The sequence below is a fragment of the Petaurus breviceps genome, unplaced genomic scaffold (assembly GCF_028583685.1).
Source record: "Petaurus breviceps papuanus isolate PSGF00001 unplaced genomic scaffold, PetGlider_PUasm1.0 171, whole genome shotgun sequence".
In the NCBI taxonomy this organism is placed as follows: domain Eukaryota; kingdom Metazoa; phylum Chordata; class Mammalia; order Diprotodontia; family Petauridae; genus Petaurus; species Petaurus breviceps.
In genome coordinates this window covers 11122207-11147522 of record NW_027185754.1, presented here as the reverse complement: position 1 = coordinate 11147522, position 25316 = coordinate 11122207, and the positions used below count along the sequence as shown (strand labels likewise).

At 36.5% G+C, this 25316-nt stretch overlaps 1 protein-coding gene across 1 annotated transcript in view; it reads right to left on the bottom strand.

Annotated features, from left to right (window-relative positions):
• The window catches only part of ITFG1 (integrin alpha FG-GAP repeat containing 1), a 282016-nt gene that overhangs the window by 216521 nt on the left and 40179 nt on the right, over nt 1–25316 (bottom strand). The window contains exons 5-6 of the mRNA XM_069082555.1: nt 18509–18583; nt 1386–1480 (exon numbers count right to left, since the gene is read on the bottom strand). Of these exons, the coding sequence (XP_068938656.1) occupies nt 1386–1480; nt 18509–18583 (170 nt within the window). The remainder of the gene's footprint in view (nt 1–1385; nt 1481–18508; nt 18584–25316) is intronic.

Below are 25316 nucleotides of genomic sequence, written 5' to 3'. Positions count from 1 at the left end.
TGTAATTAAACCTGTTTTGAAAGTAGTTAAAATTTTTTAAATGGAAGATGTTAGAGATGATAATTTTATAGTCCCTTGAATTATAGATTGAGAATTTAAGTCCAGAGTGGTTAAATGACTGATTTAACCTCCTTTTCTTCTTCCCAGGCTTACTGTGAAGGAAAGTGCTTTGTAAACACTAAAATTCTATAAAAACGTGGGTCAATATTATTGTTATTTCATGTAAAAGAAACAGTGGCAAAAGGTGTGCTTTCAGAAGATGACTAAATATTTTCCTTACAATTTTATTTACATAACTACCTAGAATGAGAAGAAGTGTGGTGAGGTAAATTGGGGACCAGTGCTGGAAACAGTAAGACCTGGGTTAAAGTGCTGCTGACATGTATCGGCTGTGTGATCATGGATAATTCAGGTGTACAATGCCCCAACCAACTCTCTACTACTATGAGTTACAGACAAGCTGATGAACTATATAAATCTGGGATACTTCTCAGGGCTAGACCAAACTCTTCCCTTCAAAAGTGAACTTAATCAACTTTTTTTTCCCATAAACTCTGCAAATAAATGATAGCTAGCAAATGACCAAATATCAGCAATTCCAAATTATTAAAGTATTATCCTATAGAACTTTTAAAAATGATTATAACAAATACTTTTCTAAAATTTTCCATTTTCTTATAATTTAGAAACCAAATTAAAAATATAATTTCCATTTACCTTGAGACTACTAATTAATCATAATGATAATTTAGACCTTATATCTTTATATAAGGACTTCAGACTTTCAAAAATGTTTTTGCATAATTATCTCATTTGCTTTTCACAGAAACCTTATAAGAAAATTAAGAAATGTAAATACTTTTGCAGATAAAGAAATTGAGGTACAGAACTAAGTTGTAATATTGAGAATTATGTAATGTAAGAACTAGAAGGGACTTGAGAGGTCATTTTGTGCAGTGATATCAAACTCAAATAGAAACCAGGGCCACTAACCCACACATAAGGTTTAGTAAACCTGAGTGCATATGTTGATTCAGAAAACCACACATTAACATTATCCATTTTTTATTGTATTTTTATTTATTTTGTGAAATACTTCCTAATTATGTTTTAATCTAGCTTAGGACCAGAAAATTATTATCTCATATTGACACCTCTGATTTACAGCAACATCTTAATTTTACAGATAAGGAAACTAAAGCTGGGAATAACCAAAGTAATTAATCTAATTAATGCAAAACTGGGGACTTGAAGTCTGGTCTCTTCTTTCTATGTCTAGTAGTTTTCAAATACTTAACATCTATTGTGCTATTTAAAATGAAACATTAATCTGTTAGCAGTTTAATACAAAAAATTTCAAATTTTTTTTATAGGAAAAAACTCACCTGCAGTAAAATCTTTATTCAAATCAATAAATGCATGAGAATGTGGTCTTCGCATTTTACTTGCAGTATTCAGTACGGGATGCCATGATAAATTCCTAAAGGGGGAAAAAAATAGAAAATGCTGTTAATGAAAACTTGCAAATGAATCCTTTTCTATTACACGCAACTAAAACATACAGTATTTTAAGCTATTAAATTCTGCCTACATGGCATCACTAAGACAATATACAGCTGATTTATAATGGCTATTTGAACTAATTTTACTAAAACCAGAAAAAGATGAATTATGCACTTTAGAAAAAGAATAGTTTCAGTTTTTGTACCAAATCAACAGAGTACATAAGACCACACTTCTTTTCTTATCCTTAAGCTAGGCAACAAAATTATCTGTAATAGCTCGAATGGCGCTGTCTTCCCAATGAGAAAAAGAATGTGATATAAAAGAATATATTTGAAATGGGCATCTATGTAGCTAATGATAATATTCAGCTGCCTTGTAATTCAAGACTGCCAATCTATCTAGGCAATATGGATGTAAAACTAGTTGCTGTGGGGAGTTCCTGATTAACTTAATGAATTCCTCCAAGATGGGATGAGATTGCAGGATATGGTTAGAGATTATTTTTGTTTAGAGATATCAAGGGGGTACTTCTCTAGGTGGAGTGGGCAGGTCTAATGGTATCCAACTGATAAGGACAGAAAACTCCTTATTACGTCCTACTGTCTGGAGTGACCCTAAAAAATAACTGGTTGACCAAGACTTAGGAGGATAGACAATTGTCTGAGTTAGCTGACAAGCCACTTAAGCCTGTTTTGGATTTCCATTTCCCTGTTCAGAAAACACACTAAATGCAGTAGATGAAGTCTAGTCCTGAGTGAGGAGTGAATTCTGTATTTGTGCAGTCTTAGGAACTAGAAATGCCTATTTTTGGGCAGAGGGACAGGGCACTGCATGTGCTTGCAGAGATTCTGAGAATGAACTTTTCCTAAGTGTTTCTAGTGACAAGGGCACTAAGATTTCCTATGGAAGGACATGGCAGAGGAAGAAACGTGCATGTCTGCAGGACCTGAGAGGGCTTGCTGTTATAGATATATATATATGTGGAATATAAGGGATTTTGAATTCCCCAGGCTTCATGATCCCAGAACCTAACCTAGTCAGAGAAAAGAGAATTTCTTTTTTCTTTTTTTTTTGTAAGGCAATTGGGGTTAAGCAACTTGTCCAAGGTCACACAGCAAGTAAGTGTTAAGTGTCTGAGGCTGGATTTGAACTCAGGTCCTCCTGACTCCAGGGCCGGTGCTCTATTCACTGCACCACCTAGCTGCCCCGAAAAGAGATTTTCTTTGCAGCACCAACTTAGTAGTTTCCCCAAATTTGGGGTTCACAGGTTGGGAATATGTAGAAAAATAAGGAAATTTCTTACTGTAGTATGCTAAATAATGACATCAGCTACACAGTTCATGGGCACCATTTTACACGGAGAATAAAAGCCAGTGAGTTATATCAAAGTACAGGTATGATGGGGAAAAATTGTATTTTCCCCCCCAGTAGCTCTAAAATCTATTTGCCTGTGGTAGGATGGTGGCATGGTGGAAGAGGGGAAGAAGTTGTGGAATCCAAACAATAGAATACTCAAAGTCTGTGAAGGGCTATGTATGGGATGATTAGAGATCTATGAAAATGTCAAAGGATTGCCCCAGTGGCAACCCCAAGTCCAGCTGCCTTATTAGGGGAGCTAACAGGATAGTTAAATCAATCAACAAACATTTATTAAAAATTTATTATGTGCCTGGTATTGTGCAGAATGCAATTACTATGTCCCAGGTACTGTGCTAAGTCATAAGGATATAAATGGGGGAAAATAGATAACCGTATCTTTAAGGAGTTTACTTCTAATGGAGGGAGACAGCATATAAAAAAAAAAAAAAGCAAGTTTATATGCCTGTGTATATGGGGAAGGTACCTGTTCAGGAGCAAGGCTGCTATGGAGGAGGTGGACAAGTCTGGAAAGTAAGGAGCAGAGCTGAGAATGGCACACGGCCTACACCAGGGGTGGGAAACCAAGGGGATTTGTTCTGTGAAGTCTGGATTCAGTCAAAGGGCCACACTAGAGGGCCACATGTGGTCTAAAGTCGCCAGTTCCCTACCCCTGGACTACACTTTATGTAATGGTGGTCTGCACCAAAGACTTACCATTAAGAAGATCACAAAAGACAAAAATGAAATAATTCTTGCCTTCAAGCAGCCTGCATTCTATTAAGGGGAGAAAATATGCATGTATGCGTAAGAATATATATATATATATATATATATATTGCAGATTATATATATCACATATATATATATACACACACACATATACAAAATGGATACAAGTTAATTTGTGGAGAGAGGACAGTAGTATTTGGAGGATCAGGAAAAGTCTCATATAAAAGGTTGTGCATGAGCCTAGCTGTAAAGGAAGTCAATCTATGAAGTGGAGGTGAAGATGGTGTGCATTCCAAGTTTGAGGCCAGTACAAAAGCATAGAAATACGAGATGGAGTGTCATATGTGAGGAATACTAAGAAGGCCATTTTAGCTAGACTATACAATGCAGAGAGAGCAGGAATGTATAATGAAGCTAGGAAGGCAACAGTGGGTATCCCCAAGGCCCTGTCCTGAGCTGTCTGTTCTCTCACTATACTGCTCTCACTTGATGACCTCAATAGTTCTTAGGGGTTTAATTATGCCTATGTGTGGCTGAGACAGAGTGGAAGAAGAGGTCATGGGATCTAAGGAGACTTATGAACTGAGAGGTTAGGTGTTTGTGGGCATATTACCATATGTTGAAGTCCCCCAGTATGAAGGCAGGAATTGGAGAGAAGAAGGAAGACTGGGAGTCACATACTTTAACTTTGGTAGCATTTTTGTATTTCTGCATCAGTTCACAGACTCCAACAGTCCATTTTTGTGGGATGAAATAGAAGATATCTATCATGCTAATTTTTACTTTGAGTTTTTGTACAGGAATTGATACCCTCTTACCTATATTTGGGGTAAACCTAAACATTAGCCCAGTATAAGCTATATATTTTGGAAATATCCTAGAATTGCTACACATGGGAGCTATGAGCCAAAGATCTATACTGATTCTTCAGGGAGTTAGCTTCCAGGATCAAACATAGTACATACGAACTCAGTCTTTAGGGGTCTTTGGTTATGGTTTACATGGAAATCTGGAAGATAGCAATACTGTTATGGCTCCACTGCTTGAGAAAGTGTCATGGCAGAAACACTTGTTGTTTCACAAACACAGGGCAGCTAGGTGGTGCAGTGGATAGAGTGCTGGGTCTGACATCAGGAAGATTCATTCTCCTGATTTCAAATCTGGCCTTAGACATTTACTAGGTGTGTGACCCTGGGGAAATCACTTAACCCTGTTTGCCTCCATTCCTCATCATGAGCTGAAGAAGGAGATGGCAAACCACTCCAGTATCTTTGCCAAGATATGATTGAAATGACTAAACAACATCACAATCAAACATTTAGAGGCTCTGATGGGTCAGTACTGCTCTAGGCTTTAGGCATACAGCAGGATATTTTAGAAGCTACATATGTCCTGCACCTTGCCTTCAAGGATAATTCATTCATGTATTTAAAATGCCTACTACATGAAATGCATTGTGCTAGAAAAAAGACAGAAATAAATTAGACATGATTGATTTCTTTTAGGAAGCTTATAATCTAGTGCTAATGAGTAGATATGTGCCGAGAAACATATTAATTACATGATATGATAAATATATTAATTAAACGATTTGATATATAGATGGGAGACACGAAATACGTCAGAAAAAGGGACAACTTTTTGCTGGGGAGGAGGTTCAGACCACAAGACATTTTTAGAGAAAGAATGTGGTAGAGAGGAAAGTCTGCTAGATTTGAAATAGGGCCCAAATTTAAATCATGGCTCTGCTGCTTACTACCTGTGGGACTTCAGGAAAATTACTTAACCTTTCTAGGCTATAGTTTCTCTGTCTACAAAATGAGGGGGTTGGACCAAAAAGGCCTCTAAGGACCCTTTGACCTCTATATCTAGGGTCTTATTATGTATGAAAACTATGAATAAAGATTAATGATAAAGACTTTTGATGTTAGTATACTTATCTTAAGAGATAAAGACTCACAAAGGAAATAAGATATGAGTTGGACTTTACATAAATGGCAAGAAATAAGGAAATCAGTGTAGGTGGTTATCACCCAACAACATTTGTTTTTGATGATGATCTTGATTGAAGATTTTGTTTAGTTTTCTATAATCAATTATTAGGAATCAGGTAACTTGTAAAATTTTCACCCCTTTTTAATGAGTTATAAATAACACAAATGTAGTATAGGGAAGACTACAGCTGCCAGCTTAACTAATTCTATTTTTTTTAATCTTATTTTTTGCCTTTTTTGGAGGGGGAAAGGCAGGGCAATTGGGGTTGTGACTTGTCCAAGGTCACACAGCTAGTAACTGTGTCAAGTGTCTGAGGCCAAATTTGAACTCAGGTCCTCCTAATTCAAGAGCTGGTGCTCTACTCACTGCGCCACCTAGCTGCCCCAACTAGTTACTTCTAGAAAGCTTACTAGCCAACTAATATAAGCATGTTCCATGTAGATGCAAATTAGAATGGCAAGAATATAGGTTATGTATTGAATATTTTTATTCCCAGAACTTTATATAATTATTAATTTGGAAAGACTTTTGAGCTCCCTTTCCAATTAAGGTTCTGGCCTCCTTTGTCTATAGTTTCCTTTTTTAGAGGTTAGTTGAACTATTTCAGGAAAATTCACCATTAAGGTCTTGATGTGTTTTGGGAAAGATCATGCATAACATTTCGTATGTAATTTTTCTTCTATTGTTCTTTTGTTATGTTTTGGCCCATTTTTGAAAGCTATCTACCGGTGGTAAAACGTATCTTTCAAAATGAGAAAAATTTTGATCACTCGAAACCAAGTAAGTTTCAATAAACCTCTACAGGCTTATATTAATGAAATGTTAAATTGTCTGACTTGAATTATACAGAATATTTTTTTTAAAAAGGAACCCATCAGAAAGTATTGATTAGATATTAGAATTTGGATATAATGACTTAAAAAAAGAGCATTTGTACTTGGTTGGGCAAAGCATGGACAGCACAAGGAGTGAATATAGGAGAGGCTTTTCTCTTTACAGAGTCCATGTATTTCCCACTTATCTGTTAGAACGTTGCATTTATATCTACAATTTTCTAGCATTCTTTATCTATTCGCATGTATCTAATATTTACCTATATATGCCTCTTAAAAGAACAAGATGGGTAAGACAAAAACGGGGAATTTACAGTCTAATTATAGTACTTCAACTAAAACACCAGAGAGTAGTAAGATAGAATTTTATAAGAAATTGCCTTCGGCATTTTTTGTTTGAGACTCAATGCCAAGTAACAAAATTATTCTTTTGTACCAATGTGCAAGATTGAACTCTTCAAAAGAATTTCAAGGAAAAAAAAAACTGTTGATTTACTTTTTTGATTGATAAGAGGCAGTAAAGTTATTAAAATGAAACACTCTGAAAAATACCTTTAAGAAATTATAAAATCTAAACACTTTTATGCCACCAAATAGAATCAGGATGACCAAATTCATTCTAGAAACTCTAGAAACAAGTCTGGCCCCATGAGGCATTTAGGAAGAATTTCCTAATCAAAACAATTTAGATTGGTCATTGAAAAGAAACAAGATAGGCTTTAATTATCTGATCATTTATTGATTCTACCTTCTACATAATCCAGGCTGGATATTTTGAAATGAATCAATTAAAGTCTTCTGGAAGATTCCAATTATTATGCATAAGTATCATACATTATGCCTATATTAGGAACTTAATAAATGTATGCTGAATTGCACATGAAATGATGTCTTATTTTTTCATTTATCTAAAAAGTATGTCCCAAATGAGGAATCTAATATGACTATAAAGTGTCAATTGTTGATATTTTACAATTCAATTATTTTCCAGCCATTGCCTTCAATATATGTGTCTTATCTATATATTTTTCTTATTTTATTCTTACATGGAAAGAACTGAAAACTGTTTTAACTTAATATCTACATAATGCCTATTGTTGCATACATGCAAGCTAAGCTCATCCTACAATATTACTTTAATTTTTATCGAGAATAAAAATTGTTGGGGCGGCCAGGTGGCTCAGCAAGTAAGAGCACCGGCTCCAGTGTTGGGATGACCTGGGGATCAAATCTGGGCTCAGATACTTAGCACCACACCCAGAAATAACCGGCCTTATAACCTTGAGCAAGTTACTTAATACCGATTGTTTAAAAAAAAAAGAATAAAAATTGTTGCTTGCTTTTTTGCAGAATACTTATAACAATTACAAAATACAAATACTGTTGTCAATAGCATATATATACATTATGAAATTTATATCTAAAATTGACTTCATTTGCTCTATTACTTATGATTTACTCTTCAGATATAGCTCAAGTTTTTAGCAAGAAAGAACTGATACACTTTTTTTCAAGCAAAAACATTCACATGAATTGTAAAGTTCTCAAATGTGTGAAATGACTGTGAAGACAAATGAGATGAAACATAAAATGAAACTAATTTTAAAAGGAAAACTACAGAGCAGTGACCTCCAGGTGGCCAATTTATTCCAGAGACAGTCTGATGTGTTTTATCTGATTATTGACATTTCTTGACCTCTGAAGGGAAACCTAATTATTATTTTTTTTCTACAGGAACTACAACAATATTAAGGTGTACTACTCTGTGGGTATCATTACCCTTTAATCACAAAAAATTAGCATTTACTAAAGGGTGAATTTAAATGTAATTAATGTCAACTGCAGATGTTTGGTTGCCTATGGTAACTGACTTCAAAATGATTTTGAATTCACTCACTTTTTTGATAAACTTGTATAGATATCAACATTTGAAAATCCTTATTAAATGCAGTATCTATTTAATCTTTATAATAATATTTAGAAATTCATTTATGCCTCAACATCTATGCATGTAACTCAGTGCCCACCATTTCCCTCAATCTTTCTAATATGCTTAGGTAAAATTAAAAAAAAAAAAAAACAATCAGTGTCAACATGGTTTGAGGAGGAAGTTATCTTCTCCTCCCACTCTGCAATGCTTAGTTTCTCAACATCTCCTCTACTGGGGAGTTTTACTATGAATACCTTGCCCCTGTTTTAATTGATTTGTGGCAGTGTACCATGGTGGACAGAGGGCTAGCCTTGGATTTAGGAACACGCGGGTTCAAGCCCAACCTCTAATACAGCTTTGCTGTGTGACTGGGCAAATCACTAAGCTTCTCCATATTCTCTGGCAATTGTCTAACACCAGACTTTGCAGATAAGCCACCAATGTGTACTAGCAGAAGAACTCTATACATTAATGAAATCACAGATCTACTTTCCACTTGCTTCCTCCCTCCCCCCCCAAAAAAGGTTCATGGAGAGCTCTCCAGAAGGTCCCATAGTACTATTAGTTATATGCTGAATCTTATGAGCCTAAATTATTTTTTTTTAAAAAGTGAGCCTAAATTCTTAATATAACAAATCTTATTAGACTTAATATGTCAAATAAAAACCACTGAATTAAATTTGTTTTTAGAGTTTATGAAACATTTTGATGCATTTGCTCTTAAAAAGAAAAATAAATACTATCCAAAGACTGCTATTTAAATTGAATCACTACCCTTTAAATATGAAAACTCTTATTCAGAATTCTTACAGAGTGGTAGAGTTAAAAGAGAAGGCAAAAGCATGACATCAAAATACTTTATTTTCAAAATGTACCCCCAAAAATCAACTTTATATTGCATAAGTACTACACATTTAGATACAATAATAAAGAATTATATTAATCAATATATTATAGGTAAATATTGTCTATAAAAAATACAAATTCATGTCGATTACAGATTAGCAAAACAAAAACCCTTTTTTTCTTAGACAAGCATGCATATTTGTAACTAAAATCAAATATAATTAATCACTAATTTTAATGAAATATGGATATGCTAAAAATATTTTTGTGAACAGAAATTATTTATGCTATTCTTCTCTTAAAGAAAGCTGATAAACATCTTCCTGAAAAATCAATATAAGGTTATAGTCCTAAACACCCTTGGGGAATCGGAGGCTATGTAACTCTAAGATTTAAATAAAAATCATCTTAATAGAATTTAAGAAAATATTCATAGCTCAAAGTACTGACTCTGAAGGGCACAAAAATTTCCATTACATATTCAAAGGTCTGGGGAAAAAAACCAAAGCAAAACATTTCCTCATATGTCTACTTTGGTATAGTGGAAAGTGTGCTGGATAGAAGCTGGAGGCTCTGGGTACAAACCTTGTCTGTATCTATTAATATCTGCGTCATACTGTACCAGTCACTTCACCCCTCGTTCTCCCTGACCTCTCTGCAGCCTTTCATGTGGCTGATTCCCCTCTTCTGGAACTCTTTTCTCTCCAGGTTTTTGTGATACTGCCCTCTTTTGGTTCTCTTCCTACTTGTCAGACCACTTCTCTGTATGCTAAATATTCATGTCACACCTACTAACAGTGCCAGTGCCTCAAGGCTCTGTCCTTCTCTTCTCTTCTTCTTTTATACTATTCACTTGGTGATCTAATTAGCACCTATGATTTCAGTGATTATCTCCACACAGATGATTCTCCAATGAACCTGTCCAGCCCTGAGGTCTCCTGAACTCTAGTCTCAAATTTCCAAATGCTTTCTAGACATCTCAGGATAGATGTCCAACAACTACAATAACAAAAGCAGCAATTACAGTAACTAGCATTTCTTTTTTTTTTTTAATTTATGAAGCAATTGGGGTTAAGTAACTTGCTCAAGGTTACATGGACAGCTATTTCTGGGTGTGGTGCTAAGTATCAGAGCCCGGATTCAATCCCAGGTCATCCCGACTCTGGGACCAGTGCTCTTACTCGCTGAGCTGTAACTAGCATTTCTATAGTGCTTTAAGGTCTCACCATCCATCTCTAATCAGAAATCAAGACAAGTCGTGTAGTTTCTTCCTATGACACCTCTCATATATGATTCCTCCCCTCTAACAGTGAGACTGCCCTCATACAGACCCTCATCACCTAGCATCTATATAGCTCCAATAGCCTGTTGATTGGTCTCCCTGCCTCAGGTGTCATCCAACTTCAGACAACCCTCCACTCAGCTGTAAAATTAATCTTCCTAATGTACAGGTCTGATCCTATCATTTCTCCAGCTCATCCCACACACTTCAATAAACTCAACTGCCTCCCAATTACCTCCAGGATCAAATATAAAATCTTCCTTTTGGTTTTCAGACCCATCTTAATTAACCTGGTCTCCTTTTATACTTCTAGTGTTCTTACACCTTAATCCACATACTCTGCAATATAATGACACTTATTTTCTGGCCATTCTTTGCATACAACATTCCTTCTTCCAACATCAAGCCTCTTCTCTGGCTGTCCCCAGACCAGGAATGCTCTCTCTCTGTGTCTGTCTCCTCATCTCTGCTTCCTTGCTCACCTGGCTTCCTTCAAGTTCCAGCTAAAGTCTCATATCTTTAAGATGCTTAATCTTAGGGCTCTCCTTCTGAGATTACCTCCATTTTATTCTATATATATCTTGTCTGTACAAAGCTGTTTGCATGCTGTTTCCCCATTAGACTGTGAACTCCTTGATAGCAGGGACTATTTTTGCTTCATTCTTTTTGTTTTTGGCTTTTTTTGTACCCCCAGTTCTATATCTACTGTGATACCCAGCAGCTACCTCTATTTCTAGTTTGTATTTAAAGCACAAGTGAACATGTTAGCAGCATTGGAAGATGTAGTTTGCTTTTGATAAAAATAATATATATTTTACTTTTTCTTTTAAAGCAATCAGGGTTAAGTAACTTGCTCAAGGTTACACAGCCAGGTGTTCCTGGGTGGGTGCTAAGCATCTGAGCCTGGATTAGATCCCCAGGTCGTCCCGACACTGGAGCCGGTGCTCTTACTCGCTGTGCTACCTGGCCGCCCCTATATTTTCACTTTTTCATCAAGACCCATGACATTCCAAATTCTTGAATCACATCAGTTACAAACTATATTTTGGGAAACTGCTAATTAATATTACCGGCACTTTGTGTCAGATACAAATGTAATGACTGATAACAATGTCTGCAATACAGTAAGTGCTTAATAAATGCCAGTTGACTGACTGACTCTCAGAGACATTTCTTCATCTGGAAAAATGAAGTCTTGAATTAGATGACCTCAAAAGTCCTTTCCAGATCTAAGGTTATGATCTTAAGATTCTAAAACAACACATTATATTACTATTACAAATAATTAATTTATAGTGAATAGGGTTTGGCTGACTATTAAGAAACTTTTTTGCAAGACTTCTATTAAACAGAACTATCTATTCTCAATTGAAAACCAACAACAGGACACTTTGATCATGATTTATAGAAAAGCATTTCACTAGTTCTGGTCTGGGGAAAACAGAAAGGAAAAAAAATCTTACTGGAGAAGAAATTCTGGCAATAAATGAATTTCCCCCTAGAATTAAATGTTTTTCTAGCAATGAAAAATGTTAGAAAACATAGGTTGTTTTTTTTTTTTGTAAAAACTGATGGATTTCTCTAAACAACTTTGGAATAGTCACAATAAAAACTGATGTTATGTGCACGCTAAGGGAGAATCTAAAGGAACTATGAAGTGTTTTGAAATAACCTTTGTGCTTATTAAGAGGATGATTGCTGATACTGATTATAACAACTGTCTTAAAGATTACCTACAATCTGTTTTTTTTTGTGATGTAAATCTCAACACATTCATATAGCTTAAAAAAATAAGATCCAATCTAAATCTACATAATCCTTTGCAATAATTACATTATAAGCTATTATGGACAAGTACCTCCAATTTATCCTTAATCTAGTATCAAGAAAATAAAATTATCTGTAAAAATGAAGTTCACTCTATTGAATTTGCTCATGATATAAGTGCTCCACTTAGTCAAACACTGAAGTATCATGATGAAAAAGATCCATTCTTTCCTGCCTCGACAAATGCTAACTAGATTTTAATTCTCGTTTTACAACTCCTCTGAAGAAGAAATGGCCACAAAATTTACAGTTATAACGGTATATGAATTCAAACATTCCACGTGATTTACTTGTAAATTAGAATAAATTGGGACCAAAGTGTGTAGCATACCTTTCTATCATATATTTCACATTTACCTATTTAAATAATAAACTCTTGGGCTTGGTCTATGAGGGGGAAGAGAAGGGAATAAGTTTTTATTAAGTGCTTAAGTACTGGCACTATGCTAATAAGCACTTTACAAATTTTATCTTATTTTATCCTCACAGCAACCCTGGGAGGTAGGTGTTAGGATTACCCCTATTTTACAGTTCAGGAAACTGAGGTAGATAGAAGTGACTTGCTCAGGGTCACACAACTAGTAAATGTCTGAGGCTAAATTTGAACTCAGGTCCTCTTGACTAGAGCTGTCTATACACTGTGTTACCTAGCTGCCTCTATTTAACGCACAAGTGAACATCTTCAGCAACATGGAAAGATATCAAATATGTTAAGTTTTTCCTTGATCAAAATAATAGGTATTTTCACTTTACCATTAAGAGTAAGATTCCAAATGCTTGAGTTATATCAGTTATACATTGTATTTTGGGATATTTCTAATTAACATTGCCTGTGCTTTGTGGCAGATACAAAAGTAACACTTGATAAGTGCTACTTCTAGGAATATGGCATATTGGCACATTATTTTAATTCATTACAAGGTTAGATTAAGGAAGAAATTGGTCCTCAACTACTGATGAGCAAAGTTAATTAATAATATTAAGTTAATATTTTCATTTGAATTCTTTTCTGATCCTTTTCGTCAATTTTGTAAGGCAATAACTTGAATTTCATTTTTAATGAAATGAAATTTATTTAAGATATTTTCCATTTGAATTTAACTAAAATCCTTCTCCCATTGGTGAGAACTTGACAAAAATCCTTCTCCCATTCTTCCCAGAACTTCAGTTTTGGGGAAGGGTTCCAAACCTGATTTTCCAGCTACTGTGCCTCACCTAGCTATGCACTCCTCCCGCCCCACCTTTCAGCTCCCCTCTTATAGGAAGTCTTCTGTATTAAAATGTTTTGCTTTGTATCCCAGTGCTTAGCATACTGCCTAGCACATAGTATGGAGTCAGAAAGACCAGAGTTCAAGTGTGACCTCAGACACTTACTAGCTATGTGAGCCTGGGCAACTCACCTAACCCCTGCCTGCATAAAACTGGAGAAGGAAGTGGCAAATCACTTTAGTATCTTTGCCAAGAAAACTGCATGAACAGTTGGTCCACATGAATCACAAAAAGTCAGACATGACTGAATGACAACAATTAGCACATGGTAAGCTCTTAATAAATGCCTGCTGATGGAACAACTTTGTCAGGGAATGTAGGTGATCATGGGTTCATCAAGATTACTTCAGTAGGTGCAAGTCCTAGAAGATTCTCCCAAGCTAGGAAGGCTTTAAGTATAGATCTGACAACAGACTGTGGGGTCTGGCCAAGGCAGGGCATATTGGTAACTTATTGTACTAAGTAATGAATTCTTTGGCCATGTTAGGAAAACCATGAAATGAAGAAAAAAAAAATCCTTTAATTCTGTGTATCCCTTTCAATGTCCACAGAGGCAGTGGTAGAAAAAGAGAGAGCAGAAGATGCTAAGGATCACACAATTTTTAGAAGACCTCTAAAAACTTAACTGTTGGTATTCCAACCATGGGATCTTTGTCTAATGTCCAGTAAGGTGGCACACTCCTGAAAGAAGTAAAGTAAATCAATACTAACATTCCTGCCATAAATAAAAATAGAAAATGTAAAGAAATACTAGTTAAAGGATTGCTTACAGGTGGTCCTCAGTGAAGCAAATAAAGGAGTTAAAAGAAATGGGTTCATCTTGTACCCAAAGAAAAAGAAACAACATTTTATGAGGAAATTTGGTTATTTCATCTTGCAATGCTGATGAACAATTACCAAATGACTACATGGAGATGATGGCAGTCCATATATGAGTCCTCATCTATTCAACACATTACATATAGTACATAAGAAATAGTACAAAGAGTTTAATAAAATCCACCCAACCAAGTCAACATATACTTTGATGTCTGGTGTTCTAGATATGAAGGTAGATAACAAGGGAGAAAGAAGGAAAACAGTGTCATTAGGAAATGAAAAAGGTAAAAGGATTATATATCGCATAATCTTAACATCTATGTGTTCTGAATTTCAAGTGAATTTCTGTGAACTTCAAGAAACAATCAGGAAGGTGTTAGACATAGTGACCACCGAACTATATCACAAAACATTATATGAACTGTGAACTGATTACTGACAACAAAAGTCAAAAGAAATACAGTCATGGTAAGATCACAAGGTGATAGAATGGTGGAAGGGGTCACAGAGGTTATTGAGTTTAACACCCCTCATTTTAGAGATGAGGAAACTGAGATGACCTCCAGAAGGCTAGGCAGATTAGGATGAGAAGGAATAGATGGTCTACAATTTGAACTAGAAGAGAAATATTCACATTGATAAGATCATAAGTCCAGTGAAATACTAGATAATAATAATTCCACATATTTATTTAAAAATTTGAATTAGACAATTTGAAGTAGAAGGATTTCATTTTAAAACTATATTTTCTCAGAAGAAATAATGGAAATATGCTACTAACTTTGTATTAGGAGCAAGTAAAGAAGAACAGCATTACAAAGTTATAGCAAAATATTTCTAAGAATTTTCTTGCAAAGTAAATAGAAAATTCAGAATAACAATATGGACTATTTTAGAGTTCTGAAATTCCAAAAAAAAATTCAATTTCACACGCATTTATTTTAAATGTTAAGTCACACAGGTTAAAAATATTCTAAGTATTTCCTCAGTTTTCAAAGAGGGGGTTATTGACCATCTGAATACCATCACTAGGAACTGTGTGAATAAACTAAATTGGCTTACAACATCTCACTTTTGATTACTTCTTCACCTTGTCACTCTGAGAATAAACAGGTATGGAGCTTTCAGAGATATTAAAGGAAGCAAAGAAAATACTGGGGAAAGAAGGGAAAAGATAAGGATTACCCACCTATTGAATCTTGGCCCACAGAAGACCTTATTGGGTAACTGATATCCTAAGGGGTGAATAATGGGCAATTTTCTCCTAAGGACCTGTAATGGGAATGGGAATTTGAAGATCTTCCCTGTCCCTTAACAGACCTAGTTTGAAGACCTCCCCTGCTTTGAAAGTAAACTCTGCCCCCTAATAGGCTGAATGTAATCACATGGAGGGAATGTGATGGAGGGAATTTGCTGAAGGGTGAAGCAGAGCCCATAGGAAGCTTCCCTGCTGTGAAGATAAACTCTGCCGCCTGATAGGCTAAATGTAGTCACATGGAGCTTGTGATGGGAGGAGTTTTGCTGAAGGGAAGCAGAGCCCACAGGAAGCTGGTTCAGAGCTAGCCAGACATTGGGGGAGAGAGAGGATGCTCATTAAGGAGATAGAGGTTTGTGAGTAAATGTTGATCTCATATTGGTTTGTGGGAAGGCTGAAGGACGCTGAGGTTCTCAGCGTTATTATGGCTTCTGAATATCTTTGGTACTATGATGGAATCAGCTTATTGGTTTTGGGATTTGGAGAGTTCCAGTAAAAGTTATCATTTAATAAGGATAAATAAATCCTTCAGTTCGATCCTCTATCTGGAGAATCTGGTATATTTTGTGATTAAATGTCATCCGATACTTATAGTCATGGTATTTATCATGCTCATGGGTGCTGTAAATATTGCATTGGTACTACAGGGCCTCCTCCAGATTCTATTAGATATGGCAATAGGAAAAAGATAGAAGCATTTCCCCCTCACCAACCCTCTAAAATCCAGAAGTATCTAGATACTCCTCTCAAATTGAATCTAGTTTCAGATTTACCTCAAGTTTGTGTAAATTCACTGTGAGTTGTACCAAAGTATGTTCTTTGTGTAAAAAAAAAATCAAAATAACAATAATAAGTTAATGTTTACACAGCCCTTTAAGTTTTGCAAAATGCTGTCTATACAGGGTGTCCCTAAAGTCTGGACACATAGGAATTCTCATGAATTAAATTAAATTCATTAATATGGAAAATAGTCCGCAGTAACTAATGAAAACTTTTATTCCATATGAAATTGTCATGGCTAAAATTTATGCTAATTAGATAAATGTTGTTGAGAATTTCTTTCATTTCATTTCTTGAAAACATGCATAGTTAATGAGATTTCCTATGTGTCCAGACTTTGGGGAAACTCTGTACATTATCTTATTTGATCTTCACAACAACCTTGTGAGTTGGGTGCTATTTTCTCCATCTTACAGATGAGGCCACTGAGGCTCAGGGATTAAACAACTTGTCCAGGGTCATACAGGTAGTGGATACCTGAAGTGGAATTCAAATTCAGGTCTTCCTGAAACCAAATCCACTACTTTATGCTCTCTGCCACCTAGTTGCCTTAAATGTGGTTGAATAAAAGTGTGGTGCTTTTAAAGAAAACCTTGAACTATGAAAACATATATCTGTGAGCTTGTGACTGGTAGTTCAAAAAAGTAATAATCATAAAGAAGCACTATTCCCTATAGCAAAGAAAGAAAATGTATTAGATTTTTAGGTATTTGAATGAGACAGTAAAAGTTAAGTCTTTACACCATTCTGACTGTCAGCACATTGATTTTGTGAAGCAAGAAAATGATATTACAAAGCTACCGATCTCTTATGAGAAACATCTTGCCCATGGTTCACTTATTTTTAAATGATGAAGACTTTTCCATTGCAGGGAAAATGCAGTGAAGGTCTCTGCTATAGACAGGTACTTAGGAGCTTTTTCTACGAATGTATTGTGTAGTTGGGCTACTGACATGAGCACTTTATGAATAGGCAACTACCGTGTTTCCCCGATAATAAGACACTGTCTTATTATTTTTTTGGAAAGAAAAACACCAGAGGGCTTATTTTCAGGGGAGGGCTTATGTTGTCCTGCCTCAGCTCTCCTCCGTGGCACTGCTCTCAATGGCGCCAGCAAGCAAATCACTGGGGAAGAACAGGATGACGCGCTCACTGCTGCAGCTCTGATTGGATGCAGCTCGGAGCACGGCGTGCGTTTCACGAGGGGAAGGGGGGGGGACGGTGCATACAGAGGGTACCGTAATGTAGCATGTAGCGCAGGGGATCACCTTCACTACAGTAGCAATCTCAATAGGGCTTATTTTCGGGGGAGGGCTTATTTTAGAGGAATCTTACACAGTAAGGGGAGGGCTTATTTTCGGGATAGGTCTTATTATCGGGGAAACACGGTAGGTCTAAGCAAGTGCCATGGTAGATGATGCTCCATAAATTCTAGTTATGAATTATTTAATACTACAAGTAAAAGTTTGGGAGCTAGCATAATTAGAAGAGAGTTCCAGTAAAAGTTATCATTTAAATTTTTTTTTGTTTTGTTTTGACTTATGATTATTTCACTAGTATAGGAAATTCTCAATGAGAAAACCTGTCCTAGCAGGGCAGCCCTACAACTTGAATCTTAGGGCATTTCTAGGGCATTGCTCAGTAGGCTCTATCAGAAGGCAGGACTCAAACCCACATCTTTCTGACTTTAAGGCTTGTTTTCTATTTACCAATGACATGGTATCTTAAAATCCATCATATTTAAATGAAATTGTTCTAACCCTAAACACACACCTAAAAACCAAATGATTAAATAATGACTTGTAAATCTCACATTTTCCACTTCTCAGAGAATTACAAAATTTTATCAAGTTAAGAAACAATCTGGAACCAAATTTACTTTTGATTAAAAGAATTTTAGATTCTGATAAAATACCCTTTCAAAACTGACAAAATCATAGTCTTATTTATAATGGATTGAACTTTTCAATGACAGATATAGGAATCAATCTTTTAGCTTCAGTTTACATAAAAAGTCAGACTAGGACCAACATTTACATAATGTATATTGTCATATAATAACATTAGTATCTACTTACCCGCCCATCAGTATCTGTGGCTGGCTAGATACATTTGTGACACCAAAAATATCAGGGATTAAATCACCATTGAAGCTGAAATGAAAAATAATGAAGAGAAATTAAGTGTGTTTTGGAAATTTTATTAAATTCTCACTTAGTCATTTTAGAGGGAAGAATTATTTACACTTGCTTCCTTATTAGTACTATCTTTGGAAATTTATTTTAGAATGTTAAATTATCTGAGGATTTTCAGAGAAATAACCATGTGTAAAAATCAACCCTGTCCCTTACAGCTTACAGTCCCTTACAGGATGCAAAGCAAATCAAACAGAGAAAGAAGTGACACTGAGAGTCATACAAATGTTAATAACCTTGACAACAATATCCATAGGATGCAAAGAATCTTAAGAATTTTAAGATATATAATTTTTGTGTATAGTATCTCCTCCACCACTGACAAAGTTTTATGTAGCCTATTTAATACCTAAAACAACTGGTAGTGGGTCTGCCTGTCACAAGTCTTTATCCACTCCAATGCAACCTCCATTCAGCTACCAAAGTAATTTTCAAAAGTGCAGGTCTGACCATGTAGGTCACCCCTCATACGCTATTCAATAATCCAGTGGCTCCTTAGTATCTCCGAGATCAAATGCAAAAATCCTGTTTGGCATTCAAAGCCCTTCAGAACAAAGCCCCTTCTGAAACTTTCCAGTCTTTGTATACCTTATATCCCCCAAATACTCTTTGATCCAGTGATACTGACCTCCCTGCTGTTCTAGGAACAAAACACTCCATCTCTCCCCTCCAGGCATTTTATCAGTCTCCTATGTCTGTAATATACTTCTTCCTCATCTTGGCCTCTTACTTTTACTGTCCTTCAAGTCCCAACTAGAATCTATCTTCTATAGGAAGTCTTTTCAAACTCCTCTTAATTTTAGAGCTTACCCTCTTAGTAATTTCCCATTTAACCTGTATATAGATTCTTTTTGCATATCTTTTATTGTCTTCTCTACTAGATTATGAATTCCTTGAGGACAGGAATTTTCTTTTGACCTTTTCTATCCTCAGAACTGCCTGGCCTCATTAGTAGGCACTTAATAAATGCTTAATAACAGACTATATAGAGATCTACTTGTATACCCTGATTATGAGATAATTTCCTCTAACCTTTCTCTCCCCCACAATGTCTTCCTCTTCCCTTCCCTTTTCATTCCTAAGATCATCAAGACATAACAGAACCACTCCCAAGTGTTCTTTCTAATTAAACTTCCTCTATGAACTTACCCATATTAGAATGTAAGTAAACTTTCCTGGTTTAGTCCTTTAACATTTTGTATTTGTTTACCTTTTAATGTTTCTCTTAAACTTGTGTTTAAACTTCAAAGTTTATACCTAACTCTGGTCTTTTCATTAGGAATTCTTTAAAGTTTTCTATTTCATTAAAGGTCCAATTTTCCCTCAGTATAATTATACTCCATTTTTCTGGGTAAGTTTAGCTGTAAATCTATATTCTTTGCTTTTTGGAATATTGTATTCCAAGCTCTTAGTATGGCTGACAAATCATGTGTGATCCTGACTGTGGATCCTTGGAACTTGAATTCTTTCTCTCTGGCTGCTAGCAGTATCTTTTTTTTTCTTTGATCAGGAAGCTCTGGATTTTGGCTATAATGTTCCTTTAAGTTTTCATTTGGAGTTTTCCTTTAGAAAGTGATGAATGATTCTTTCTTTTTTCACTTTACTTTCTGGTTCTAAGAGATCTATGCAGTTTTCTTTGAGGATTTCTTAAAATTAGCTATCTAGGCTCTTGTATCAATCACAACATTCATGTAGTCCAATGATAGTTGAATTTTTTTGCCTCTTCTGTTTTCCAGGTCAGTTGTTTTTCCTACTAGATATCTTATATTTTCTTCTATTTCTTCAGGTTTTTTACTTTATTTTAATATTTCTTGCTATCTCATGGAATCATTGGCTTCTATTTGTTCCATTCTACTTTTCAGGGAGTTTATTGCTTAGGCAAAGTTTTGTATCTCTTGTGCAAACTGCTTGAATTCCTTTTTAATTCCTTCTTCCATAGCTCTCACTTCTTTCCTATTTTTTTCCCTCTACTATTCTCATTTCATTGACAAAAACTTTTTTTTTTATTCTTTTGAAACCCTTGCTTCATGTCTTCTAGGAATCCTAGTTGAATTTGAATTTGTACCTAATCTGTGTTTTGAGGCTTTACACATAGATGTTTTTGAGTCATTCTCTACTTTTGGGTTTGCATCTTAAGTATACCTGTCACCATAATAACTTTTAAAAATTATATATATATATATATTTTGTCATTCGCTTATTCTTTCAGCTTACTTTGTAACCATGTACTTGATGTTAGGGCCAGGGTATACACATTTCAATAAGGAAGGTCTGGTCCTTCTGTTGCTTTCTTGAGTTATTGAGCAAATGCTCAATATTGCTCAAAAATGCTCAAAATTGTTGTTCTAGGATCTTCAGGACATCTTGGCATGAGATACCTGTAAGTTTTCAATGCTCCCAAAGTGGCCTGCTCTAGGATAAAGTCTGATTGCTGGCTCCCTCATGTGAGTTCTCCAATTCCTGACCTGGGTTTGGGTATGTACAATAGCAGGCTGCTGCTGGGTTCAATCACTGTCAGCCAGCTTAGAAAGTCAGTTGGCTCAGACTGATAGAACTGCAGACTCCCCTTTGGTCTGGAATTCATACCCTGTTCATTCCTCTGGAGGTCTGCAGGTTTCAGAGATACACCGCTGCTTTGCTTCTGAACCTGCTCCTCTCTGCACACCACAGGGTCTGTGCTGGGGTCAAAGGGTAGGTAGGGGGTTCTTCAGTTTGGCCTAGATCTGTGACCTGGAATTTAAGTAGGGGGTTACAAAGCTGTCAGTTGGCACTTTTTCCTAGCAAAGTGCCCCAAAATGTGTCTGCAGGTACACCAGTACAGGTCCTATATCTCCACTTGCTTTTGTATGTAGCCTTTCCCTGGGTATTAGAGTACCCCCATGCAATGCTCCTAGCCAGACTCTGTCCCTAGTGCCCACAGACCTCATTGTCTTCCTAAAATGAGCAATAACTAGGCAAATGACTCACGGTGACTCTATCTTGGATTTCCCCATCAGAATTTGGTCATGTTTGAGAGATCTGTTTGGAGAAGTTTGGGGAGGGAGGGAGACTGCTATAATATAAGTTCTGCCTCCCCCAGTTCTTTCAATTATTCCTTATGCCACACAGTTTAGAGTCTCCTCATCACCCAGCTCATGCTTCACTCCAGCATGTCAGAACATTTTTCAAATAGCACTGAGTAGTCAAGCTAGCCTAGCTGAAGCAGCAAATAGCAGAATGAGAGACAGGAGGATTTCCTGGGCAAATCAAACCAACAATCAACCAATCAATCAACTGACACTTATTAAGCACCGGCTATATAGCATGCATTATGCAAGGCACTTTTATAAGATTTGCAGTTCCAATTTTTCCCCCTCCTTCCTTCTACATCCTCCTCCCCAAGATAGCGTGCAAGCTGATATAGTGACTGATACAGAAAGAGGCAAAAGCCAGTCCCTGTCCTCAAGAAGCTCCCCCCAACTTCGACCAATATTTCCCTTCAGATGCTAATAGACAGATCAGCACCCTCAACCCCAGAGACTTAAGAATAGCAGCGTCTCACAAACAATCAGGCCTGCTTCTGCCCCAGCCTCTGTAGCCATCACTGAGGGGAGAAATCATTGAAAAGAGGGGGCCTACCTTCCTTCTCACCACCAGCAACAACTGCTGACCAATTGCTACCAATAGATACACAGGCACAAGAACCCTGGGAGTGGCATCACCCTCCAGACTACCAGTCCTGCTTCTAGCTTAGCCTTTACGCCCATCATATAGGAAAGAACTCCTGTAGAAAAAAGGCTAGCCATTTTCACTAAGTGCCAACCAAGCACCACTCAGGGCACAAATAAGATAGTCTAGGTGAAGCACCAGAGCACCCTGAGGGACAATGTGCCAAGCAAGTCAAACCACCACAGCTACCTTGACCATCTCCCATCAGACTCTGATGCTGATGACCTAGGAATCTGAACCCCAAAGCCTTAGTAAGAGCAATGTTTACAACCCAGTGCCCTCAACCATCATGCTAGGGATCAAACCCTGTTGAAATTTGGTGTACCAACTGCTCCTGCAGGTGCTACAGCCACAGTTATTCAAGATACAAAAAAATTCTTGCCCTCAAATCCATGGCACCATTAAATGACTCAACATCAGAAACTGATGTGATTTTATCGATGGAAATGACATTAAACAGGTAACCACATATGCTTTGCTGTTGCATTCTAAAGACTATGCGATTTTCCATCTGACACAAGTGAAACCTATTTTTGTATCCCCAACATTTGTCACAGTGTTTCATATCTACTAAGTGCTTAATAAATGTTTTATTTATTCATTCACTCATCTTACCCAGAACTAAACACAATTTTCCAGTTACAGCCTAATTCGAACCTATAATGTGGCTATTATTGCTTATGCTTTGGACAACACGCTTCCTTAAATGTGTGCTAACATTACATTAGTTTTTTAGACTGATTCAATATTGAGTGTCCGGTCCATTAGACTCCTAATTTTTTTTTTTTCACATGAACAGTCATATCTCTTCCATGCTGCACTTTAGTTGTAGACTTTTTAAAATGTAAGTTATACTCATTCCTTAAAGTTTAAATTATAGTAATTCCCATCAAATTTCATCTTGTTAGATTTTGCCCATCATTCCAGCTTGTTCAGATCATTTTGAATCTTGATTTTGTCATTTAGTGAATTAGCTATCCTTGTCAGCTCTGTGTCATTTGCAAATGTGATAAACATACCATCATTATATCTTCATGCAAGTCATAAATAAAAATGTTAAATCCAACTGATCCTTCAAATCATTGTATCAGCAATGCCATATTCACAATGCCTATAGAGATTACAAATATGCTGATATAATTATCCATCACAAAATACGTCAGGTTTGCCATTTGGGGAAATAAACTAGAAAATTTATTAAGATACCAAAAGACTGAGTCCCAAAACCAGAAAGTGAAAGCCATCAGAGTAGTTATGACATTGGCACAGGTAGATAAAGTAGAAAGCACCCACATTTTCAAGCCTTTAAAACAGAACAGGCTACCTCAGGCAAAGGTCCTCCTCTCCCCACTCACAGCAACCACCCAGCGTCCTGGAAGCACTCCCAGCAGCTCCGGCCCCTGGCAGTGCTCAGCCGGAGTCCTAACTCAAAAAAAAAAAAAAAGGCAACCGCCACCAACTGCCAACTGCAGGACCGTTAGCTCGGCTTTCCACTTTCTCTTGCTCTGCTATGTCAGCACGTCCATGGGGCATGGGAGATCTTTAAATCCCATAACCCTTACATTCGGCCCCAAGATCTTTCATGTCCCCTACTTGGCAAAAATACAGTAGGAATAACTGGTGTCAACAAAATTTCACAACAATATAACAAGAATAGCACACAATAAACACAAAAAACCATATTTTAGGGTGGGGCTTGAGCACAAGCTCCCCATCATTCCCCCCACCCCGAACAAATGGGGCCCCAAAATCTTGTGGTAAGGGGTGAAGATTTCTTCTTCTATGGCTACTTGCTGCTGAAATCGGATGTAGAGCTGTCCCTGTCCTTAGGGGTCCCATTTGAGAGGTCAGTTCTTAATATGCTTGATGCCAGGTCCAGGCCACACACCAGTGGGCACAAGATCGAGGTATTAGTATCTCTCATTCACTGTTAAAACAGATAGCAGAAGAATGTCATATATGTCAATTGGAAAAGGAGCGAACTGTTCCTCGGGTAGTAACTGGAGAGATAGTAAGAGGAAAAGTCCCAGCCCAAATCTGGCAAATAGATTATATTGGTCCACTACCACTGGATAAAGGATGCAGATTTATATGTACTTGTGTTGATACCTATTCAGGTGTACTAGTAGCTTGTCCTTATAAGAATGCAACCCAGAAAAACACTTGTAAAACCCTAGATCTCATAAGTCTATATTATGGAACCCCAATGCAGATTTAAAGTGACAATGGGTCACATTTCAAAGGCAATGAAATGAAGAAGTATTGTATACTAAACAATATAGAATGGATATATCATATTCCATATTATCCAGAAGCATCTGGGTTAATTGAAAGAATGAATGGATTACTGAAAGAACAGTTGAGGAAGTTAAGTTCCAATAATTCATATCAACATTGGAAGGATAATTTGTTCATGGCTTTGCGTAATTTGAATAATAGACCATTGGGAGGAAGTACACCTCTAGCCAGAATGATGACCCCCAATCTGCAAATTAGAAAACAACAAACATACAAGATCCCAAATATTGAGTATTGGACCTTGAGGCCAGATGTCCCAGCACTGTACCCAGGACCACCTGGTTCGGTGGGGTATGATTTACATTGTTTAGAGGACTTTTGGTTGGACAGGAAAGAAGTAAGAAAAATTTCCACTGGGATATGCATAAGAATCCCTAAAAATCACTTTGGACAGATTTTACCCAAATCAGGATTAGCAGCTCAAGGAATACATGTATTGGCTGGAGTAATAGATTCTAATTATCAAGGAGAAATTGTTGTAACATTCCAGAATTTAGGTGAAGGGCCCATACAGATTCACAAGAATGATAGGATAGTTCAAGTGATTATCGTTCCTTGTAAAACAATGCCACTTGTAAAAACTGACCCTCCTTCCAAAATAACTGTCACAGGAACTGAAGGATTTGGTTCTACTGATAGAATAAAATCAGGAGCTAAAGTATGGGTAAAACGGAAGCCAGATGAT